Source organism: Squalius cephalus (genome assembly GCF_949319135.1).
Source record: "Squalius cephalus genome assembly, chromosome: 7".
In the NCBI taxonomy this organism is placed as follows: domain Eukaryota; kingdom Metazoa; phylum Chordata; class Actinopteri; order Cypriniformes; family Leuciscidae; genus Squalius; species Squalius cephalus.
The window spans coordinates 34,371,985-34,395,689 of NC_137128.1; the positions used below are offsets into that span (position 1 = coordinate 34,371,985).

Below are 23,705 nucleotides of genomic sequence, written 5' to 3' on the forward strand. Positions count from 1 at the left end.
ATTATCTTACAATGGAGATGGAAAAATCCTGTTTAGTTAAAACTCTGGAACTTTCAACATCTCTAGACATGTTGAAAATTAAGTTAAAGCGGATATGACAAATGCTCAGATTTATAAAACACTACACTTGACCTCCCAGTGCACTCCTCAGCCCACACACACACATAATAAAGACACTGTGACTGTATTTGTCTTCAATTCTTTTATTTGAATGGACTTTTCTGATATATATATAAATTTGTCGTAAATAAAACAACATAAAAATGGGCACAGTACTGTAATCAAACATATAAGATTATTGCTATGACTTAACTACAAATGGCCACAACCATTTCCTGAAAGAGATAATGATGCTCATTTGCATATGGAATGTCATACAAAAAAACTGAATGTTTGAAGTGTTTTATGCAAAAGAAAATTGTTAACGGGATAGTTCACCCAAAAATAAAAACTTCCGTCATCATTTACTCACCCTCACATTGTTCCAAACCTGTATGACTTTCTGTCTTCTGTGGAAGAGTTCGTTTTTAAAAACGTTTCAGCACACACTATGAAAGTCAATGTGGTTCAAAACAATTTTGACTTTCATTATATGGACAAAAAATAAACACCAAGACTATATTTTGTGTTCCACAGAAGAAAGAAATACAGGTTTGGTGAATAAATGATTTTTCCTTTTTGAGTGAACTATCCTATTAAATCATATTTATAGATAAGCAGCTTACCAAGTTGATATACATGTACAGCTCATTAAAGACAGCATTTAGGACTTTTATATGTTTAGAAGTCATTCCATTTGTCTCATATCATAAAATTAGAATTTGATTTGCATAGGAAAAGCAGACATGCAGCACAACAAAAGCAACTGCAAAAGCAAAAGCGATTATTCAATTCCTCATAGAGGACTGTGTAGTGCATTACTCCCAATGTACATTAAAATGCTTTGAGCCCTGTAAGTGATACTCAAGTCGTAAATAAACTTTTTTTATCGACCGATCCAGCATGTATATTTGTGAGGTGGCGAGTGAAAATGCTAAATGTTTGCTTTAGCCGCAACAGACCGGCATCACATAAGAATACTGCGATGCACAGGCCATTCTTAAAGCATGCACACCCTCACTTAGCCTTTAATGTAAAATAAATTTTTATTTAACTTTTATTCTAAGAGTAACATGAACCCTACAGGCTTACATGAAGCTTATTGCAAAGTTTAATGCTCTATATCTGCCCTGCACATACCAAGCAAAGACATTAAATAGATGTTGCATTCTGAAAGCAAACAGAGCAGCTCAAGCCATGCTGTTGCTGTGTGTGTCATTTTCAGCTGAAATCGAGCGCACCAGCTCCTCCACCCAGTGCACCTCAGAGACCATCTGCTCAGCTAGCACTTCATAGCGGTTCTCCAACCGACCAAACTTGCGTTTGAGCGCATTGGCCGACAGCATGGCGGCTCGGGTCTCCTCCTGGCTCTGTCTGCGCAGGGCTTGTGCTTTCTGCAGCTCCTGTTTGATCTGATTGAGATCTGCAGCGATGCTTTCGTTCTCCTCCTTATACCAGCTTTCCTTCTCCTCATAGATGGAGAGCAGAGCGGCCACATCCTCCCCGCAGGAGCGCTGGTTCTTCTCCAGCTCTCGTAGGCCATCCTCAGCCGCGGCTATCTCCTCCATGACCTGCGAGAAGCGCTCGAAGTTGATGTAGGTGTTGTTAGGAGGCATGCTGGAGTGGGATTTGATAGTGTACTCTTTCAGACGGGTGGTCTTCAGACGCCTGCGCTCCGGCTTGCGCTCGCTCTCTTCAGGTCGAACGTTACGCCTCTTAATCACCTGTAGGGGACGATGGGATGAGAGCTAATCAAGCAAAGAACAAATGGTGACAACTCAAAAGTGAGGGAAAGAGAAACATTCGAACCTTGATCCAGGGGTGCTGGAGACTGTCCTCGATTGTCATTCGCTTCCTGAATGTTAAAAGCAAATATTGAATCAATTATTAATAATATATCAGTATAATTTAATAATATACCAGTATTATTCATAGAATTTACTAACATTTTGAATGAGCATTTTCAGTTTTCATTTTGTTATGATTGTTATGAAATATTAATGTGCTTTTGTTATTATTAATTTTCCATTGATCTTCATTTATTTACTTTTAGTAATTTGAAAAAATAAACTTTTAATTATTTGAATCATCTTATATTTATATTTTATTATATCATTTAGTTTTAGTAATAACTAGGGCTGTCAAATCGCATCCAAAATAAAAGTTTGTTTTTACATAATATATGTGTGTGTACGGTGTATAATTATTTTCTATATATAAATACACACACGTGCATGTATATATTTAAGAAATATTTGCATGTATATACTGTGTATATATATTTATATTATATATAATTTATATTATATATAAATATTTTATATATAAATAACACATTTTTCTTAAATATATATATGCATGTGTGTGTATTTATATATAGAAAATAATTATACTCCATACACACACATATATTATGTAAACGCAAACTTTTACTTTGGATGCGATTAATCGCGATTAATCGTTTGACAGCCCTAGTAATAACACTGGAATATACTAACTTAGGATCCTTGACCAGCAGTCGGCGAATGAAGTCCTTGGCGAGCTCACTTGTGTTGCTGAAGTACTCTTCATCAAAGTCATAGTTGACAGCTGAAATGTTGGTAAGTGTTTCTTGTTTGGTCTCGCCAAGAAACGGAGAAGCACCACTCAAGCTAAAGAGCATTAATAATGCATTAATATTTGTTAAGCAAAGTAAAATGGTATCACCTGGGTGTGGAAAAAGCATGAAATCAATGCAGCCAAACAAGCCATATCCGTGATGATTACTTACAGTATATATGTGATAACTCCAATGCTCCTGCAGCAAAGAAAATCACAAGAAAACCAATTAATTCCAGGCAAAAATTAGCAAGTGAATATTATGCATTCACAATATTTTATATCCATTATTAGCTACGTTTCCATCCAAAGTTGCAAATTTAACAAAATTGGAATATCTATAAAACATTTGCAAATAAAGCCCCAAGAGAACAAAATCATCACTTCCTGGTAAATTGCCGCAAATATATGTGATAAAATGGAAGTTGCTGCAATCAGGGAAGCCACTGTGTCTCTTTTATCCTACATCATAAATGTCTTGCGCCTCAGAACACACAGACGAAACGCAAAAAATGCTGTTATGTTATCGTTACCAAATCATTTTGAAGACAGAATTTGAAATTTCATTTCAGAATAACTAAAACAACATTGAGATGCTGTGCAATGAAACTGATCCGCTGGTTAGTCCAACTATCCAATCACATCCTCTGTTGTCATGTTAGTTTAGCAAAGTCATGTTAACATGTGAAATCACGCATTTATACAGTAAATGTGTTTCTATTGTAGTTTATGTGCATGCCGCCTAATCAGATAAAAAAATTACCTGACTCAATTGAGCGCATACGTTTTTTTAATGAACATTTTTTAGAATTTATGAGCATCTTGCCATTTCCATCCAGTGTTTTTTTTTATGCGATAACATGGCTATTGATGTTTATGACTCACCACATGTCTGCCTCCAGGCCAAGGGGCTCATAATTTACAATTTCTGGTGCTACAAATGACAAAAGATATGGCAAATTAAATTAGGATTTCTAATACACTTATAATAAGTTAAGATATAATTCAATGTTATAATAAACTTAGGTTCCCACCAACAAACTCAGGAGTTCCGAAGATGTTTTTAAATTCGTTTCCATCCTTAATCTGATGTGCAATTCCAAAATCTATCAATTTGATTCTGGGATTCGGCACGTTTTTATCCAGCAGCATTATGTTTTCAGGCTGAAAACAAAGTGCATTCAAGACTTTTGTAGTAAATGTTTCCATGTTAATGAGACACATTTCACCCTTATTTGAAAATTAAAATTTGAAGAAAAAAAAAACATTTTGATTGATCCAGCATCTACATTAATCAATAGCAAATCTTAAAACAAAACATACTAGTGCTCACCTTCAAGTCAAAGTGTGCTATGCGTTTAGAGTGTAGGTAGTAGACTCCATCCAGGATCTGCTTGAGGAACTGCGTGGCCTCCTCCTCGGTCAGCGACTCCTTCTCAGCCAGGAAGTCAAACAGCTCCCCTCCAGACACCAGCTCCAGGATTAGGATCACGTCGGTCTTGTTCTCAAAGATGTCGTGGAGGGTAATAATGTTGCTGTGCTGAATCTCTCGGAGGATGTTCACCTCTCGCTCGATCTCCTCTCGGCTCACGCCCCGTCGACTGGATGACAGCCGTCTCTTCTTGATAAACTTGGCGGCATATTCTGTTCCGGAGCTCTTTTCTTTACATTTACGCACAATGGCAAACTGTCCACTATGAAATGTGTTACAACGGCACACAGAGAAAAAAGAAAGGAAAAGAGGAAACAGTGATCATGATGATGTTTTTATAGTTTAAATTGTATAGAAAATAAGGACATATTTTGCATATAGATGATGTGTATATGAAATGTGCGCATAAAAAGCACTACACTGAACGAAAGTTCATACAGTTGTAATCGAAATTATTCAACTCCCATTGCAAATCAGGTTTATTGACATTTTACAGAGTTTTAGCGGTTCGCAGTGAACAAATCAAACAAAAGTTAGTAATTAAAATAACTCAACACAATAAATGTTTCAAGTGGTTTCCCCAAATTCAATTGAAAATGCAACTTTTAATGACTTCTGCAATAATTCAAAATTATTAAACCCCCTGAATGAAATCCCTCACAAAAGGCACAAATCTGCAAAACAGATGTTGTCTTAAGCACACCTTATGCAACTAATCAAGGGCTTCATTAGTTGCACCAGGTGTGCTGGAACTAGAACACATGAAATATCTGAACTGGCTCGGTTTGTTGAGTGTCACATTTGTTTAACATGTCTTTATTGAGTTTTCACATTTTTAGGACAAAAACATTTGAGTGTCACATTTGACTGCATGTTATAAATATGGCTAAGTCAAATGATTGGTCCAAATAAGTTAAGAGAAGATATCATCTCCCTTCACAAACAAGGCAAAAAGATAGCGAAGGCACTAAATGTTCCTAGAGACACCGTTGGAAGCATAGTTCGCAAGTTCAAAGTTAAAGGAACAGTGATTACACTACCTGGACGGGGCAGAAAAAGGAAGCAATCAACGGCTGCAACCAGATTTCTGAGAAGGCAGATTAAAAAAAAACCATGAGTGACTGCAAAAGACCTGCAGCAAGACTACAGGCACTGAGGTTTCAGCTGCACAGCAAGGCATGTACTAAACGCATGCCAGAACTCCGAGACGGACCCAAAAGCACAAGAAAAGTCGGCTCCAATTTTCTCAAAATCATATAAATAAGCCACAGAAGTTTTGGGATTCTGTTCTGTGGAGCGATTAAACAAAACAGGAACTTTTAGGCCCTATTAATCAGCGGTATGTCTGGAGGAAGAAGAATGACGCCTATGCTGAAAAGAACACTCTGCCTATAGTTCAACATGGTGGGGCTCGGTGATGCTCTGGGGCTGCTTTGCATCCTCTGCCACTGGAAACCTGCTGCGTGTGGAAGGCAAGATGGATTTCATTGAAGTATCAGGAAATCCTAGGAGAAAACGTCATGCTGTCAGTGAGGAAGCTGAAGCTTGGGCATCGTTGAAACCTCCAACAGGAAAATGATCCTAAGCATACCTCAAATTCCACCAAGGCTCGGTTACAGAAGAAGTCCTGGAAGATTCTACAGTGGCCATCACAGTCACCTGACTTGAACCCCATAGAAAATCTCTGGTGGGATTTGAAGAAGGCGGTTGCGGAAACCCAAGAATATTACTGAACTGCAGGCCATCGCTCATGGCTAAGATTCCTCAGAAATGCTGCCATAAGCTGGTGTCTGGTCATACATCTCGTTTGCAGCAGTACTAAGTACAAGCGGTACAAGTACTTAAGATGCATGCCATGAAGGCATGAATAATTTTGAGACTGCAGAAGTCATTATAAGTTGCATTTTCAGTTGAATTTGGGGAAACCACTTGAAATATTTGTTGTGTTGAGCTGTTTCAACTACTTTTGTTTGATTTGTTAATTGCAAACAGCTGAAAGATTGTGAATTTTGCCAATAAACCTGATTTGCATTGAGGGTTGAATAATTTATATTACAACTGTACATTCCAACCAAACTGTAGTAAATTTCTAAAGGTGTAAGAGTAACTCCTTTAGTTAAATGGTACAAATGCTGCATAATGCAACCAATGAGAACTATAAAAGTCTGATAAAATGTTGTGTGGTTAAAGTACTCCTCTGACGGCTCTTCTCTGGCTCATCTGTAGTCTCATTTGCACTACAGCTGCGCTCAGGCTCAGAGAGCGAGCATATTCATTGTAAAGCAGTGATGTCATCCTGCAGCAGCACAGAACAGAAACCTTCACGTCCATATATAGGAAGAAAGGCAGGACTTGATTCAGTGTTTGCAGATGATTAAGTCACTGTGCTGGGGATTTTTAAATTGCAGGACTCTCAAGAGTCGTTTGTTTTTATACTGCACTGATAAGCACAAACACTACGTTGCCTTTGCAACTCAGTGCCAAACATTATGATGTATTCATTTTACCTTATATATCATCTCTTTCATAATTATAGTGCTTAATCAAACATTAAGATCGTAGGCTACTTTTAACCTCGATCTTTGTTTTATCCACTATGTGTGAGACCATTTTAAGTTTTAAGAAGAGAAATGGCATTTCTTACCTTCCTAACTCCTCTCCCATTTCATAGCACAGCTCCACATCCTCCTGCCTGAAGCCAGCCATGTTTTGCTGACTTCAAATTAATCAATCTGTTAGAAAATGACCAGAAATAGTGCTTGTTAGGACTAGTTTAGTTGCATGGATTTGACTTCATCAGACCACCACTAGACCACTTTATTGACTGACTATAAATGGTTTGTAACTGTTCTGAAGAGTGCACATGCTTCGGTATTATTTACTCTTGACCTCACAGGATGTTGGATTTTAAACTGACATGGGAATGAGAATTTCCATGTGCAGAGTGTGGACAATCTATTCCTACTTACGTCATTACCTACAGTCATACACTAGGGTTGCCAGTTTTTTTTATCTTCCTTTTTCTTTCTTTCTTTATCATGGCCCTTTAACAGCGAATATCTCAGCACTGTAGTGCAGTACAAACTCGCACTAAAATTACATCCCCGTTAAATCAATCTCATCTATGCTATAAAACATGTTTCAAGGCTTAATGACTTAATTGGTAAAGACAACTACAACAACCATTTATTTCAGCTCAGAAGTTAGTTTCATAGACAAAAAATACATTTTAATGTGGTTAATGCGGTCATAAAACAAATACGAAATAAGTAATTATATTACGATAATCCACAAAATATCTAATAGAGCACTGATTTATTCCAGTAGCCATCTGGCTAACTTGTAAAAGAAACGACCAGCAAGCTACGTCTACGTTGACACACGAAACACATTACGGAATAAATTAATAAGATTTTATATATAATATTAATAGTACTACCTAGAACACTATTATACAATAAGTAAACGCTGAGAGTTTGTTTGTTACATACCTCAACGTCGTCGCATTCCTCAGCCAATGGGTATTTTCCGGTTGCTGCGCTCTGGAGAGGCGTGGCTTGTTCAGTGACATCATCGAGACTCCACCGCAGGATGATGTCAACTTGTACCTGTTATTAACAGTCTGCCAGGTGTGTTAGCACACTGATATAAGTTAAAAACTACATGTTTGGGCTTGTTTTGCACTGTTCCGTTGTCAGTGTTACCACAACAGACTCATAACACACATAAAAAGGTGTAAATGAATATATATATATATATATATATATATATATATATATATATATATATATATATATATATATATATATATATATATATATATATATATATATATCAGTGTAACACAAGAGAGACATCCAAAGCGTTCATATTTAGGCCTATGTGATATGCAAGTCTGTAATTGATATGCAAGTCTGTCCAGACATAATCATCTGAAGCATTCCAGACGTTAATAATACTGTGTAATTAAACATTAGCTGCAACATCTCATTAGTTTGATGAAAAAGCACGGAAGACTTTTTGCTCTCCTCAGATAAAATGTGTTCTGCAAAGTCTGGCAAGTTCTGCACATTTAATCAGTGATAAGTCTAGTAAGTCCAAATACACACTATTAACCATAATTTCTCTGGAAATTCTCTTGACTTTAAATGTATGTATGCAGCAGGATTCGTGTGTAGTGGGAGACCAGCATTAATCTACTTTTTTCTTTGATCCTTTTGTAAAAATTGTTTTTCCTTCATTAATTTATTCATTCATTCATTCAAACATTGTAATAAACTTTCAAATATAATAATATGATAAAATATGATACTAGGCTAATAACGTAAACATGTAGATCATTAAAATAAAATAAAACAAAATTAAGGAACAAAAACAAAGGCCGTGCTCAAGTCCAAACAGTGAATAGCTATTCTATAGACAAGGCAAAATTAATTTCAAGAATGAAGAGAAAAGTGACGTCGATTAATAAGTTTGAAGTTCAATGTGTGAAAATGCAATATCCAGCGCAAATGGAAATTTTAGGCAGGGCGAAGTATATTAAGCAATTTCCTTACATGTGGCAGTGGCACATACTTTTTCAATCTGTTAAACAAAAAAATAACGAATTTGTTATTGAAAAATGTCTATATGTATTTTGCAGCCTAGGTTTAAGTCAGTACGCCACCGTACATTAACCGTGGGAAATAATGTTTCCAATGATTGACTTTTTTAATTTATTTTATTTTTTAATTGATTTTAAGAATTACAATTACAGTCAGGGTGTACAACGAGTAAAGTATACAACTCCAAAAAAAATGATAAAATGTTTAATCATGTAGATCACAAAATGTACAATATGTATCAATATCACAATTAAATCTATTCACAAGATAATAATTACATGGGTAATAATGTTTCCAAGGAATGACAAATGTGGACGTGAAGGGATTTTGACGTGGACGTGAAGTGAAGGCGGGACCGCAATTTGATTGACTAGAGTGAAAGCCAATAGACCAATAGTGGACGTTCGGAAGAAGATAAAGGGAGCCAATCGGCAACGTACTGCAAAATGTGGGCGGGATCTGTTTAAACAGCTGATAGTTGAGTCTGCGGAGGGCAGTGCGGATGGGGGAGACGACAACAATATTCAGGCATCATGAGATTTTTGTCAAGTCTCCTTTGGGCAGCTCTTTTGTTCAAAAAGGTAAGACGCAAGAAGACACAAAATAACCTGTTTGCTTTTTGGTGGGTTTCTCAACAGGATTGTACCCAGTTTTTAATTTGTTTACCGATGGTTATTGGCTAAGTTACATGCTATGTACGATTAGCTTTAGGTGGACGTCAGTAGGGATGTGCTCGTGCATGTTTGGGGCCCGCGCGGCCGAGTCCTCTCGCACTCCTGTTGACATGACACTGTTACCGCGAAACAAATCTACAACACTGATCAAACGAGCGATCAAACTGTCATTTCTGCTGGATAAATAATGGCAAACCTTTGTTTTAATGTGGTTATTTATTTTGCAAACAGTGAGACTGTACACTGGAAATGTCAGTAATTTTCCAGAAGACGAACGTAAACATGCTACATCAAAACCCATTTAGTTGGTAAACCGTAAGTTACCTTACCATATACCTTACCAAAATTATATTAAATTAGATGTAAAAAGTATGATTTTTTTAAATGTAGTGTATTATTTTTTTCTTAATAGTTCTGCACATTTGAGTATTATGTTCATTCCATTTAATGTTATTAGAATTTTAGTGTCATGTGTTAACGTGATGGTGTATCGTGTTTGTGTGGGTCACAATGAGCTCTGTCTTCATGTAATTATTGTCCAGTTGCTGGAAAGGCTAATTATGATGATCTGTAACTCATCATATAGCCTTTTATCATACTAAGTTACCTGTGTTACTATCAGTCCATTTTACAGTAACAAATTCCTGAATAGTGTAATATATTAAGAAAATGAATAACATCTCAGTAACACTAAAGCAAAAGCAACACAATTTCTAAATGTGGTTCTGCAATTTATTTGAAAGTCAAATGAAAGTCAAACTTTTTGTAATTAGAATTCATAATTCACTGTGCATTTCGTTATATGGATGGTTAATGCAAGTTCATGTCACCTCTCATGTCACCCTCAGACTTTTACACATTTCTTTCCAATTGTCAGTTTTTCCTTCAGCAAGGAGGAAATGCACAAACCCGTTAACCAATAACCTGAGCTTTATCCATTCTGATTCACAGGTTTTAGGTGAATATGGCATGGCACATTTTAGTGATCAGGGGAAGAGTGAAGGCAAAGATTACTGCATATTCTTCAACTCTCAGTGGGCTCGACTACCTCAGGACCTCAGTAAAGCAGTTAGTAGCAATTTACATTTAACACACACACACACACGCATACACACACAGATTCAGATTGTAATGATTTCATGATAAAAGGCCTCATTCCCAACAGAAATCCCTGCTGTATCTGAAACTGCAGCGTACAATTTATCATCACAATGCTGGCACTCATTCATCCTTTATTGTTTTTTCAGGCACGCCTGCAGACTTACGATCTCACCACCTCTGTCCTGTGCTCCCCCTCTGATGTACCCGAGGGTGGCTTCCCAAACAGCATCCCAATGGTGATGAGAGGAAATTGCACTTTCTACGAAAAAGTCAGATTGGCCCAGATCAATGGTGCCAAGGGACTACTGATCGTCAGCAAAGATAGACTGGTAAGACTATAACACCAATAATGTCATTAAAACATTTTCACAGGAGTCACACTAAGCTTGTTTGACATGCTTTACAGACTCCACCCTCAGGCAACAAGTCCCAGTATGAGGAGATAGGCATCCCAGTGGCCTTGCTAAGCTATAAAGACATGCTGGACATCAGTAAGGTAATTTTTCATTAGAGCAGGTTGTCTTTGGACTGAAATTGCTCAATCAAAATCACTTCAACACACATCACATTGAAATTACAAAGGCAATAAAAGTTTAAGGCATTCATTTCTCTCTTATTTCTGTTTGTAGACGTTTGGGGAGAAACGGCAGGTGGCCATGTATGCGCCCAATGAACCGGTGGTGGACTACAACATGGTGCTCATCTTTCTGATGGCAGTGGGCACAGTGGCTGTCGGAGGATATTGGGCTGGCAGCAGGGACATTAAAAAGTAAGAATTGTGCCTTTGTAACATTGTGAGCCCTTGAGGCACAGGTTGCAAGATAAATAAGTAATAAAGCTGACAGCCTGCAGAGTTTATTCAACTAAACCCACATATGTGTGCCGACAGACGTTACATGAAGCACAAAAGGGACGACGGTGCCGAGAAACAAGACGAGGAGATCGTTGACGTCACCCCCATCATGATTTGTGTGTTTGTGGTCATGTGCTGCTCTATGCTGGTGCTCTTATATTTCTTCTATGATCAATTGGGTAAATAAATCATTTAAGTATTACCGTTTTTCAACAAACTGTGTGTACTTCGCTTGAACTTGATGATTTGATTTATTCCTCTGTATTTCTCTCACAGTGTATATGACTATAGCGACGTTCTGTCTGGCATCTGCCGTCGGTCTGTATAGCTGTCTTTGGCCTTTTGTCCGAAGACTACCATTTGGGAAATGCAGGTCAGAGATGTGCATGAGAAAGACAAGATAAGATTCTTTCCTTTTGGCTTTGTATTGAAGGAGATGCTTTGTGTGTTGACAGGATACCTGAGAATAACTTGCCATATTGCCACAAGCGGCCACAGGTGCGCATGCTGGTCCTTTCAGCCTTCTGCATAGGAGTCAGCATCACTTGGGGAGTTTTCCGCAATGAAGACCAGTAAGAGTAGTGAAAACCACTTTAGGTCTTGAGACTCTTGACACTTTCGGCACTATAACGGATGGTATCTGATGAAAAATCATGTTCCCTAGGTGGGCGTGGATACTTCAGGATGCGTTAGGCATCGCTTTCTGTCTCTACATGCTGAAAACAATCAGGCTGCCTACTTTCAAGGTGAGTTTAAAATGCTGGTGGATGCTGACGATTACCTTAGCGTGTGGAGGTGATGCATTTCCTATTGATTTTTCTTCTCATTGTAGGCCTGCACTCTGCTGCTGGTCGTGCTGTTCGTGTATGACGTGTTTTTTGTTTTCATAACACCACTCTTAACTGAGGTACAATGTTCTTCTTAGTTTCGTTTTTAAAATTGATTCAGAATAGAATTTTTTATTCTTTGGCATCTGTTTATTTATTGTTCCATGCAGAGTGGGGAAAGTATCATGGTTGAGGTGGCGGCTGGTCCCTCTGATTCCTCTACTCATGAAAAGGTAGGATGGTGTTTTTTTTTGTGATAAATGTAAATACGTTTTTGTTTTATTTGGTGGTGTCAATTTTAGCATCTTTGTCTTCATTAGCTTCCCATGGTGCTGAAAGTGCCCAGGTTAAATTCATCTCCTCTGGTCCTGTGTGACCGGCCCTTCTCTCTCCTGGGCTTTGGGGATATCTTGGTACCAGGTAACGTCACTACTGTTGTTGCATCAGCTGCATGATGAACAGATTTTCAGGGTTCATGGAAAGAAAGTGATGATGCACTAAAATGAATTTTTTACCAAAACCAAAACTGAAGTTTTCATGTAGCCAAAAATTGAGGTCACTGAACTTGGTAAGCTGATTATTGTGTCATGTTTTCAGGTGAGAAATTAAACTAGTTGTGGGAAAGTTCTTTGCAACAAGCCACCTTTCGATATTTTACGCCAAACTAAGTTTACCTATTGCCACTTTAGCATACTTAAATGGTTTCTTTGTTTTTAAGAAAAGTTACTGAAATCAAACTCTGCCTCAACATCCTTCTGTTTTTCTTTTCTTCATTTTAGTCATATTGATATCCTTCTTTTCATTTTGTTTCCTCAGGTTTGCTTGTAGCGTATTGTCACAGATTTGACATTCTCATGCAGACTTCTCGAATATACTTTCTGGCCTGCACTATTGGTAAGACATTGACGACCTTTTAAATTCAGATATGTTCAATGTGGTAATACACTAACTGAAATACTGTAGAGCAGTATTTCTACTTTCATCCTTTTGTTTAGTTATTTGGTATCATTGAAAGATTGTGAATGTGATCTCTGTTTGTTTAGGCTACGGCATTGGTCTTCTCATCACATTTGTGGCCCTGGCTCTGATGCAGATGGGTCAGCCTGCCCTCTTATACCTGGTGCCTTGCACGCTTCTCACCAGCCTTGCGGTGGCACTGTGGCGCAAGGAGTTGCCTTTGTTCTGGACAGGAAGTGGATTTGTGGTGAATACCAGTTTGATATGAGTGCCTTCTACGATCGGAAAAGTTCTAGGGTTATGTACAGTTACTAGAATTACAGTTGAGTAAAACCACCCACGTGTTTTTGTTCCGCTCTTATTTTGCTCTCTTTTTTACTGTGGGTGTCTTCTTTTTATCAAAGGAGGAGTTTGGTGTCAACCTGTACCTTAAGATTAAAATGATCAGTTCCAATATGTATAATTGTTCTTAAAGGGTTAGTTCACCCAAAAATGAAAATTCTGTCATCAATCACTCACTCAAACTTCGTTCCAAACCCGTAAGACTTTCCCTTCATAGAGTGCATTAGTTCCGCCCCCTTTTTCAGCAGCACTGGTTCTGGAAGTATTTTTTCCCATTCATTTCTCACAGGGATTTAAAAAAAAGCCTTTGTTAAAGAATTATAAGCCATGAACCAAGCCAATCAGCTACGAGGTGAATCATAACATTACAAACTTCGATTTTCACTTTTTTTTGTTGCTTCAAATCAGACAAAATGACAAAGGTACAAGAATGTGTACTTAACGGCTATAGTGGGAAAGAACTACAATCCCATGAAGCATTGCAAACAGCATAATCAAATTAAAAATGGATGATTACATATTTAAAAACAATATATTTGAAGTCTAATGCAAAATATGTATATACAGCTCTGGAAAAAATTAAGAGGCCACTTCAAAATTATCCGTTTCTCCGGTTTTACTATTTATAGTGGTCCTAACCACTGATCTATATAATATATAATGTGCTGCCGTTGCATCATCCAAGTGGATGCTGCACACTGGTGGTGGTTGAGGAGAGACCCCTGATATGATTGTAAAGTGCTTTGGGTGTACAGTAGTACATATGAAAGCGCTATATAAATGCCTCATTCATTCATTCATTCATTTAGAGCATTTATTTGCAGAAAATGACAATTGGTCAAAATAACAAAAAAGATGCAGTGTTGTCAGACCTCAAATAATGGAAAGAAAACAAGTTCATATTCATTTTTAAATAACACAATACACTTTTTTTTAACTTAGGAAGAGTTCATAAATCAATATTTGGTGGAATAACCCTGATTTTCAATCACAGCTTTCATACGTCTTGGCATGCTCTCCATCAGTCTTTCACATTGATGTTGGGTGACTTTATGCCACTCCTGGTGCAAAAATTCAAGCAGCTCGGCTTTGTTTGATGGCTTGTGACCATGGTTCTTTGTTATGTCTTTGTTCTTTGTCCAGATGTTATAATGGACTACAAGTTTAGTCTTCCGCCACATGCGCTCTGCTTTTCTGCATTGTCTTTTCATATTTTACCCTGCTGTTGAGTTTCTCCAAGGTGCTTTTTGTCTGCCACTCTTCTTCCTGACTTTAACAGGAGCAATATCATCAATTACACTTTTAACTTTTGAGTTAAAAGAATCAAGGAGAAAATCAACAGTGTCAGCAGATATGCTTGGTGTTAAAGATATAGCCTTCAAAAATAGTACACTAGTGTTCTCATTTAAGCATCTCTTCTTGACAGACACAGATCTAGCTTCAGTGGCAGGAGAGATCAATATATCAAAGAAAATACAGAAATGATCAGACAGTGCTACATCCTTAATAACAATCGATGAAATGTTTAGACCCTTACTGATAAGTAAATCTAGAGTGTGTCCACGATTGTGTGTGGGTCCATGTACATGCTGAGTCAGATCAAAAGTTTTTAAAACAGTTTTGATTTCTTTTGCCATATTGGTTTCTGCATTATCTATGTGAATGTTAAAATCTCCAGCAATGGCAAAACAGTCAAACTCTGAGGTAATTGCTGATAACAGTAAATAATAATAAGTAAAATGCGTGTAGCACCTTTTAACACAATACCCAGATATTCGAAAGACTGGTAAATCCCAAATGATATTTGCTTGCATTGATAGACATCTTTAAAAGAGCAGCTACACCCCCACCTCTCCTAACAGCTCTGCAGACACTCATAAAAGTAAAGTTAGGAGGGGATGTTTCATTGAGAATTGCTGCACTGCAGCTGTCTTCTAGTCATGTTTCATTTAGAAACATAAAATCCAGGTTGTTTGTGGTTAAGTCGTTGACTAGAAATGATTTTAGTTTTGGCGCGTAATAGGCACCAGATTAGTTGGGTTTGCTGTATGGCTTTTGAAAGCCTTAGACTTTCTATCATGTAATAGAACATCAATAGAGAAAGATACAGGCACACTGGGTTCCCGCTTGTTCTGTAAACATTTGAGAAAGTTACTGTTATCATAGCGGGGTCCAGACACATATCACTGAGAGCTGGTATCAGTTGTTTTTGGTTCACCTCGAGCAGATGGGGGAGGGTGTGGGCCCTGGCGTTGTGGCAGAGGCCGAAGAGCTCTCACAGGAGGAGGGGGAGGGCGAGCTGGGCCCGCAGGCTTTGGTGGTTGCGGGGCCTGACATTTTTTAGTTGATATCTGGGGGCTCGCAGCAAAAGAGTGGGATAGTTTGGTTCCAGCATACACCAGTTCTTCCATTTTCTCTGAGAAGCACAGAAGTGGAGATGCTGGAGAGAGGGATAACGTGTCTGGTGAGAGGGGCTGTTGCTCTGGTGTCATCGGCGGCTGTAATATGCTGTCCTGGCTGTTTTCCAGGAAGTTGTCCTTGGGTGCTGAATCTTGGAGCAGTTCTAATATGTCACAGTCTGTCTGTGGTGAGCTCTGTGGGCAGGGCTCAGCTGAGATTGTGTACGTGAGAAGAGGTTGTTGTGGCTGCATGGTGTTATCATTGCCCTTGCGTGATCTGTCAACCGCATGTCCATTCAGGTGGACTTCACAAAGGCAAATCTGCCCGATTCCAGCCCCGGTGAAGCACCCCCAGATCATCACCGATCCTCCACCAAATTTCACAGTGGGTGCGAGACAATGTGGCTTGTAGGCCTCTCCAGGTCTCTGTCTAACCATTAGACGACCAGGTGTTGGACAAAGCTGAAAATTGGACTCATCAGAGAAGATGACCTTACTCCAGTCCTCTACAGTCCAAACCTCAGCCTGGCTCTTCTTTGCTTCTCATTGATGAAGGGCTTTTTTCTAGCTTTGCACGACTTCAGCCCTGCCCCCAGGAGCCTGTTTCCAACCGTCCTCGCCGTGCACTTCACCCCAGCTGCTGTTTACCATTCTTTTTGTAGGTCACTTGATGTCATCCTACAGTTGTTGAGTGACATTCGAATGAGTTGGCGGTCATCCCGGTCAGTGGAGAGTTGTTTTCGCCCTCTGCCCGTCTGTAGCTTTGTTGTCCCCAATGTCTGCTGCTTGAAATCTTTGAAATTTTAAGGATGGAAGCAACCGGACGCTCACTGTATCCTTCTGCCAGTAAAGCCAGAATCGAACCCTTCTTTTCCTCATTTAAAACTTTTCTTTTCAACTCTCTTAATATTTAACTCTTTTATGAACTCTTCCTAAGTTAAAACATTAGTATTGTGTTGTTTAAAAATGAATATGAACTTATTTTCTTTCCATTATTCGAGGTCTGACAACACTGCATCTTTTTTGTTATTTTGACCAGTTGTCGTTTTCTGCAAATAACTGCTCTAAATGACAATATTTTTATTTGGAATTTGGGAGAAATGTTGTCAGTAGTTTATAGAATAAAACAAAAAATGTTAATTTTACCCAAACACATACCTATAGATAGTAAAATAGGTATATAGAAACATTTAAGTATTTTGAGAGCTTAGAGAGATCGACTTGATTACATCATTCACAGTGCTTCATGGGAGTGGGCGGAGCTAAAGAGCTATTTTGGCACATGTTGCTTTTTTCGACTCACTGATTGGTGTAATTTTCTGTACAGCATCATGGGTAATGTAGTTTTTACTCATCATATAAAGCAATAGTGTCTCTTCAGAAGACTTGAGTTAAACTGATCAATTCATATCGATTTATTTTACAATCTTTTTTTGAATGTTTTGAAGCATCACATTTTTGGGTGAATAGACTTTCAATGGGACAGAAATGTAGATATCTTCATCTGTGTTCCGAAGTCTCACAGGTTTGGAACGACATGAGAGAGTAATTGAATTGAATAGAATTTTTGGATGAATCGATCTGTTATCACACAATTATCCATTTACATTCTTTGATTTCACAGACATTTGTTTAAAGATGTTTAGAAACGTCTGTGGCATAGATCCCAGAGATCCTAAATGGAAACTCTACCTTCTGTATAAAAGATTTTACAGGGATTTTGAAGGCTTTAGACAAATGCCTGTTAGACTGAATTTATTAAATCCAAATTTAGTTTCGCTCTAAAGCACAGTAACAGGAAATGCTGTGCTACAGACTGATATACATGAGTTTAAACCACTGTTTAACTGTCACTATGGGTTGATAAACACCAGATCTCTCCTTTAGGTCTGGTAAGAGATCTGTGTACCGGAAGAGGGCTTATGTTAAATTTCCTCAGCTCTTTAGCTAACAGTGCTTATGCTTTTAATCTAATAATCGGCCTGGAGATTGGTTGGTCTTGAGTTGATCTATGGTGATTTTCTGTATGATGTAGAGAAGAATCTGATCCTTGTCATCTCCTCTGAGTGTTCGCTCCTTCACTAAAGCCCTATTCGGACGGTAATATTTTCTTATGGGGTCGTAAGGTATTTTTAACATTTACAGGGGTTAGTCTGTGATTTTATTGTAGTCTATTATACACAACATTGAAAATACAAACCATGCAGCTTTATTTTGACTGTAAATAAGAGGCTGCATTAACTTGTTTCCGCTAATTTCCATATTTTTATAAAATGACATCCTTTTTGAGATAAAATGCAAGAATATAAGAACCATTTCGAATATAGCATACTTGCATCTAGCTTCCTATTTTTAAAAATGAGAATCAAATAATTAAATAGAACATTATTTTCCTATTATTAAGTTAAATACTAATTTATTCGTATTATTCCAAGCCACTAGCGTAGCCAGAAAAGAGTATCTGGGTGTGCATTAGAAAAACTGGGTGTGCCACATTTATTGTCAGATTAATGTGCAAAAAACCCCGACTATGAGTATCACTAACTTTACAGAATAGACTGGGCTGATGTGTAAAACTATACTCAGGCTCGCCACATAACCATAATACTATATGCCTAACTCAGGGCTTAACATTAAGCCTTTTCGTGTGCTTGTCCTTTGAACAAGTAAATCGGTCATTCACTTGTCCAAGTAAAAAAATTGCTTGTCCAGTGTTGTAAATATAATTTATTCTGAAGTAATATTCTCATCAGTGTTCAGTCAGCTTTGACATATTAAAATCTGCATATTTATGATATTTTAACCTTTTTATAAAGAGCATTTTTCCCTAACCGTTTTAAATATATGCTTCATCTTTCATTTCAAATTCTTAAATTTGATCAATAAATTAAATTGGAATAATAAGAAACTATATGGCTGTTACCAATCAAATTAATTAATTTACGCTGAAAAATTACAACTGCATTAAATAATGTTATGAGATTGTTTTAAATATTTTTTGAATATACAAGTATGAAATATTGGAAAGAATTATTCTTTTAAACACGAAACTAAACCACCAGTAGGGGGCGGCAGGTGTCTTAATGAGTGAGTTATTGAGCCATTTATTCAAACGATTCGTTCAAATGGCTGAATCGTTCAGGAATGAGGCAGTTATTTAATGGATCATTGAATCTTTGACTCAACCGATTCGTTCAAAACGCTGAATCATTCAGTAATGCGGTTATGTGTTCCGGTGAGATGCGCTGTGGTTCTGCTTTGATCTTTGTTCGGAACTATTTTCGCTGCTCAAATAGAACAAAAACAGGCAATATTGTGTCTAAAATGTAAGTGACTTGATATTAATTACTTGTTTATTGAACTCTCATATGAAATCAGAGTCACATTTTCAATCGTGATGGTATTCAGCACTCGTGGTCGTGTGATGTTGCTTAACTGTATCATATCATATGTTATAAATATAAAAACTCCACATGAATTTTTACTGCTGTATGTTCACTGAGTTTCTTTGTGTGAGCTGCGCTCATTTTTTTCTTTCCATTTCTCATGAGGCGCGAGCCTCAACAACAGCACAACCTTGTTACCGTCAGCGGCTGTTTGCGGATTGGTTGATCACCAAAATTGAAATACATTTTAAATGAACAAATATTGTAAGTAAACAACAATAGGCCAAGTTTAGAAAAACATTTTTATTAAGACTTTAAAAAATAATTCTGCATCTATTTTAGGTGTGCCAGCTGCCACTGTGGGTACGCCTTTGTTCCCAACATATGACATTTTATTTACAGCAGACAATCATGTGACTGACCACGTGAGCAGTGCGGTCGCGGGTTCGTAGGATGACAAGACTCGCTACTCCACAGCATAGACTGTAAAAAATATGGTCAAAGCGTCTGTGACGTCACCCATAGACTTTCTGAAGAACGGTTTTGAGACCGTTTATGGGAGGTATGGGCAGCGCCATCTTGGAAAATCTTGGGAAATCCTAACCCCGCCCACCTTCTGGCCAATCCATATATGGGTAAAAGGGCGGGCTTTGTGTGAGACTGAGCCGGTGTGGTGAACAATCGAGTCCGGCTGAAGAGATGAGTCCGGGCCATTTTTTACAGTCTATGGTCCGGGCTAACGTGAGCTGTTTTTGTGTTATTATGTGGTAGCTTTATGTAGAATGCTAAATCCCGCTGCTATAATCTCAAGTTGCGTCAATAGCAGAGGAGAAAGACCGCGAAATTTAAAAATACTACTGTTATTGTGTCACGAAATGTAGTTTTAAGAGTTTTTCAGTCGAGAATGTAGTTGTTTTAATCTCAAATATGTTGTTTGTTTATACAGATAGCGCCTATTTAAAATTTTGATCTGACGTTTTTGGAGTTGTGAGATCCAAGGGATCACCGGGCGCTCAGCGCTCATGTATCCCGCCTGGAACAGCCTTACCTCGGCTAGTGCTGCTGACGTTTGCCGCTGGCTGATGTCTCTAGTCTAGTGGAGTGGTTAAACATGAGATATAATTCGTCTTGTGTAGGCTATATCTAACGGACGATCTTTGATCTCATTAATCTATAATTTGTTCCCCTGGCAAATCGTTTTATGGCTTCTTATACCTTTTAGGCTACTTATACTTTCATAATGGCTATCTAAGCTAACTAAAAAACACACTAACAACGAGAAATGTTTAATTTCACAATCTATAGCTTCGGTTAAATACTAGTATATGAAACGTATAAGTTAAAATACATGCTAACTGTTGCAGTGCCACTGCCCACAAACATTGATGCTAAATAGTGCTAACTACGTGAAATAGCAGTGGAATGTCACTTACCGGAAAAACTGAAGCGAAGTCCTCCTGCAGTGTCGGTTAGTGCAGTTTATAGCAGAGCAACCCAATTTATGTACGATATTTCAATACAAATGTTCAGAAAGGATACAGAGGTGGTATGATTTGTTGTGTCAGATCATGGCAGAGACGTCAAATTTCAGGAATTCCACTCGGCGCAGCCTATGCTCAGCTGTCAATCAAGCTGTCAATCAAAGTTAACCACGCCCTTATTTGTCATACATTTTATATCTAAATACGATCTAAACTAACGAGTTAGAAAAAAATTCACAGTTGTCAGGCACTCGGAACCTATCGAAAAATACAATAGAAGTCCATGGGACCAACCTGTAAAAACATGAATTTATGCAGTGAAAACGGACATTTTAACATGGGGTCTATGGACATTTGCTCCTTTTTGGGACCTGCCCCTAGCGGATTTTCAATGTATTGCAGTTTTTCACACTTCCGGGTAGGCTTCATTTTTCAGATTAGAATGTTGCCCCTTGCTCCACAGTCAATAAATCGCCATGAGTTTTATCTCTGAGGTGGCATGCAAATGTATTTTTACCGACGTCCACTTGAGAAACGATTACCACCCGAATAGGGCTTTAGTCATAGATCAGAAACAATTTTCTCATTCTTACTATTCAGCGAAGTGATTCTTTAACATTATTCTTCTGCTTTAAATTCCAGTAAGCCAAGTAAGTGTCTTATTCTCACCAAGGCTGCATTTATTTGATCAAAAACACAGGAAACCTTTCAAATTTTTTTTTTCTATTTTAAAATATATTTTAACATGTAATTTATTCCTGTGATGACAAAGCTGAATTTTCAGCATAATTTCTCCAGTCTTCAGTGTCACATGATCATTCAGAAATCATTCTAATATGCTGATTTGCTGCTCAAGAAACATTTCTTCTTATCAATATTGAAAAAAGTTGTGCTGCTTCATATATTTGTGGAAATATTTGATGAATAGAATGGTTAATAATTTATTTGAAATAGAAATCTTTTAACATTATAAATGTCTTGGATCGCCTTTGATCAATTAAATGTGTCTTTGATGAATCTCTTAATTTCTTTTTAAAAAAAAAGTCTTACTGACCTCAAACATTTATGTAATGTACATATATATAAATTATTTATGAATCAAAATTAAATTAAAGTTTTACTTTTCTGTCTCTCTCTCATTTCTTCCTCAGCCTCCTCCAATTGTGATGGAACAAATCAACTGTACTCAAACCCCAGGACCGTCCACAGATGAACCCCAGTCCAATCCGGAGCCGCCAGACTCTGAAACGACCAATCAGAGTGAGGACCCTCCTCCACCAGCCCACGTGGAAGTTCCGCATCTTACAGATGCATCTACTTAATAAAAACAAAAGACTGGAAGGATGCTAATTTCTTTTTCATTTTTTGAAGTCAGTTATATATCTGACCATATATGTAATAGACTTGAGCAGCACTTGTTTTAAGCTTTTGAAATACAGTCTGTTTAAACCTAAAACACGAGGAGACACAACACCTGCTGTGCTTCATCCAACTTGTTTCAAGTTTTACGTTTGATGGTATTAGGAGAGCGTCGAAGGGACAGCTTTAATCTTCTTCACAAGGATTTCAACTTTGTGTTCATTTTGTTCTCTCTTCTTTTTGTTTGTAAATAGACTGTAAAAACAATATTTCAGTAAATGAAACAAAGTGCAGCTAGACATTTTAAAACAAATGTCCAGAAAATTCAAGACCGCTCGCAATAAAATAAAATAAAATTCTATTTGGCTTCCAGTTGATAATGCATCAGTGACGGGTTCTTGTCACAACAGCGCTGAAGTGTCACATCCTTTAAAATACGGTGCTAATAAGGACCGAATGAGCCAAAGGCTTTGGGAATAATGATTTATTAGTTTCATCCCTAGTTCTGAGATGCGAATGCTGTGGATGGAGATTGTTAATAGTTTATATTACACTATGCTGTATAATTAAGAGCAGTACTGTTATACATGGCCACATTATTGAACAAAAACATCCTTATTGGTTTGGAATGTAACTTCAACTTTCAACTTTAGTTGCATTGATATAGATCATATTCATATGCTCATGGCTTATTTAAACGTATTGTATTAAGAATTTGCTGTTTACTTGATGGAAGGTCTTTAAATAAAAACTGAAGTGCATTTTTAAAGCAAGTGCAGTTTTAAAGGATACTTTCCTGCCCATCTGTTGAGCGACAGTCCTGTTTTATAGTAGGAATTTTGTATTCATGGTACTTTTTTTTTTTTAAAGTTGCTTTTCCAGTGTAAAGCACTGATATGTCTTTGTGTATGATTTAACAATCTGAAGTTACATGGAGTTTATTTAAGAAGTTTATATTGTGCTGTTGTCTCATTGAAATCTTTTTGACTTGGGTACACCATGATCATGTGGAATAACTTGGACAAGTAGTAATCAAGTTCTGTCCATTTATAAATCAACAGATCAACATATGCTGTAAAAGTCTGATTTTGAAAAGTTGTTGAAGAGTGCATACATTAAAGGAATAATGCATTGTGTTATAAACTTGTGTATTGTGGTGTTTTAATGTGACAGCACTTGCAAAATACTTGTATCTAAAATATGATAGTTCTTGGCATTTCCACCCACATCAAAAAGTATTTGGTAAAGTGTAACAGTATAATTGTGTCTTACTCTCACCAGGTTCACTGGACTCGCTATGAATTCCAACTCCAGGCTAATGTTGAACTCTATGACCAAGCTGGGGGGGAAAAGCATTTATGTCTCTTAAACTATTGTGCATGAAATGAGCCACACTGAGCTAAAGGCCAAATTGCATAATGAACACGCACAAAAAAAACAAAAAAACAAGCACTTCATGTCAAAGGTTGTCGAGCCCTGGGCAAAAGACCTTTTTTTTTTTTAAGTTAATTGAACAAATTAAAGACTAAAATGATGAAAAATCTCAGTCCTTAGTTTTTCTTTCATTCATAAATGGTCATGGCGCTCTTTTCA

At 37.5% G+C, this 23,705-nt stretch overlaps 2 protein-coding genes across 6 annotated transcripts; one reads left to right on the forward strand and one right to left on the reverse strand.

The window, feature by feature from the left end:
- Window positions 1-190: 190 nt before the first annotated feature.
- Window positions 191-7,711, reverse strand: dapk3 (death-associated protein kinase 3). 2 transcript variants are annotated; one of them, XM_079876684.1, is made up of 9 exons: window positions 7,621-7,711; window positions 6,774-6,861; window positions 4,031-4,391; window positions 3,732-3,861; window positions 3,583-3,631; window positions 2,870-2,896; window positions 2,598-2,750; window positions 1,909-1,954; window positions 191-1,823 (listed from the first exon to the last, which is right to left on the reverse strand). In XM_079876684.1, the coding sequence occupies exons 2-9, from the start codon at window positions 6,833-6,835 to the stop codon at window positions 1,290-1,292; spliced, it is 1,362 nt and encodes a 453-aa protein (XP_079732810.1). In that variant the 5' UTR covers window positions 6,836-6,861; window positions 7,621-7,711; the 3' UTR covers window positions 191-1,289. The 2 variants fall into 2 exon arrangements, with proteins under 2 accessions (XP_079732810.1, XP_079732811.1); XM_079876685.1 differs by having other exon boundaries at window positions 7,626-7,646.
- A 1,480-nt stretch (window positions 7,712-9,191) lies between these two features.
- sppl2 (signal peptide peptidase-like 2) lies at window positions 9,192-22,468 on the forward strand. Of its 4 annotated transcripts, none has more exons than XR_013821926.1 (15): window positions 9,192-9,314; window positions 10,359-10,475; window positions 10,655-10,837; window positions 10,915-11,004; window positions 11,138-11,277; window positions 11,398-11,540; window positions 11,638-11,734; window positions 11,817-11,933; window positions 12,026-12,107; window positions 12,194-12,268; window positions 12,359-12,421; window positions 12,509-12,608; window positions 13,005-13,082; window positions 13,232-13,467; window positions 21,905-22,468. XR_013821926.1 is itself a non-coding variant. In XM_079877745.1 (15 exons), the coding sequence occupies exons 1-15, from the start codon at window positions 9,267-9,269 to the stop codon at window positions 22,073-22,075; spliced, it is 1,665 nt and encodes a 554-aa protein (XP_079733871.1). In that variant the 5' UTR covers window positions 9,192-9,266; the 3' UTR covers window positions 22,076-22,468. The 4 variants fall into 4 exon arrangements, 2 of the variants coding, with proteins under 2 accessions (XP_079733871.1, XP_079733872.1); XM_079877745.1 differs by having other exon boundaries at window positions 13,232-13,392; XR_013821927.1 differs by lacking the exon at window positions 9,192-9,314 and adding an exon at window positions 9,639-9,722.
- Window positions 22,469-23,705: the final 1,237 nt, after the last annotated feature.

Bases quoted from the DNA above. Each gene is read 5' to 3' on its own strand.
- sppl2 (XM_079877745.1), top strand. From the start codon at position 9,267: ATGAGATTTTTGTCAAGTCTCCTTTGGGCAGCTCTTTTGTTCAAAAAG. The intron at 11,278-11,397 runs GTAAGAATTGTG...GTGTGCCGACAG, and splicing joins GGCAGCAGGGACATTAAAAA to ACGTTACATGAAGCACAAAA. The intron at 11,541-11,637 runs GTAAATAAATCA...TTTCTCTCACAG, and splicing joins TTTCTTCTATGATCAATTGG to TGTATATGACTATAGCGACG.
- dapk3 (XM_079876684.1), bottom strand. From the start codon at position 6,835: ATGGCTGGCTTCAGGCAGGAGGATGTGGAGCTGTGCTATGAAATGGGA. The intron at 3,862-4,030 runs GTGAGCACTAGT...CTTTGTTTTCAG, and splicing joins TAGCACACTTTGACTTGAAG to CCTGAAAACATAATGCTGCT. The intron at 1,955-2,597 runs GTTAGTATATTC...TTTAACATTCAG, and splicing joins CTGCTGGTCAAGGATCCTAA to GAAGCGAATGACAATCGAGG.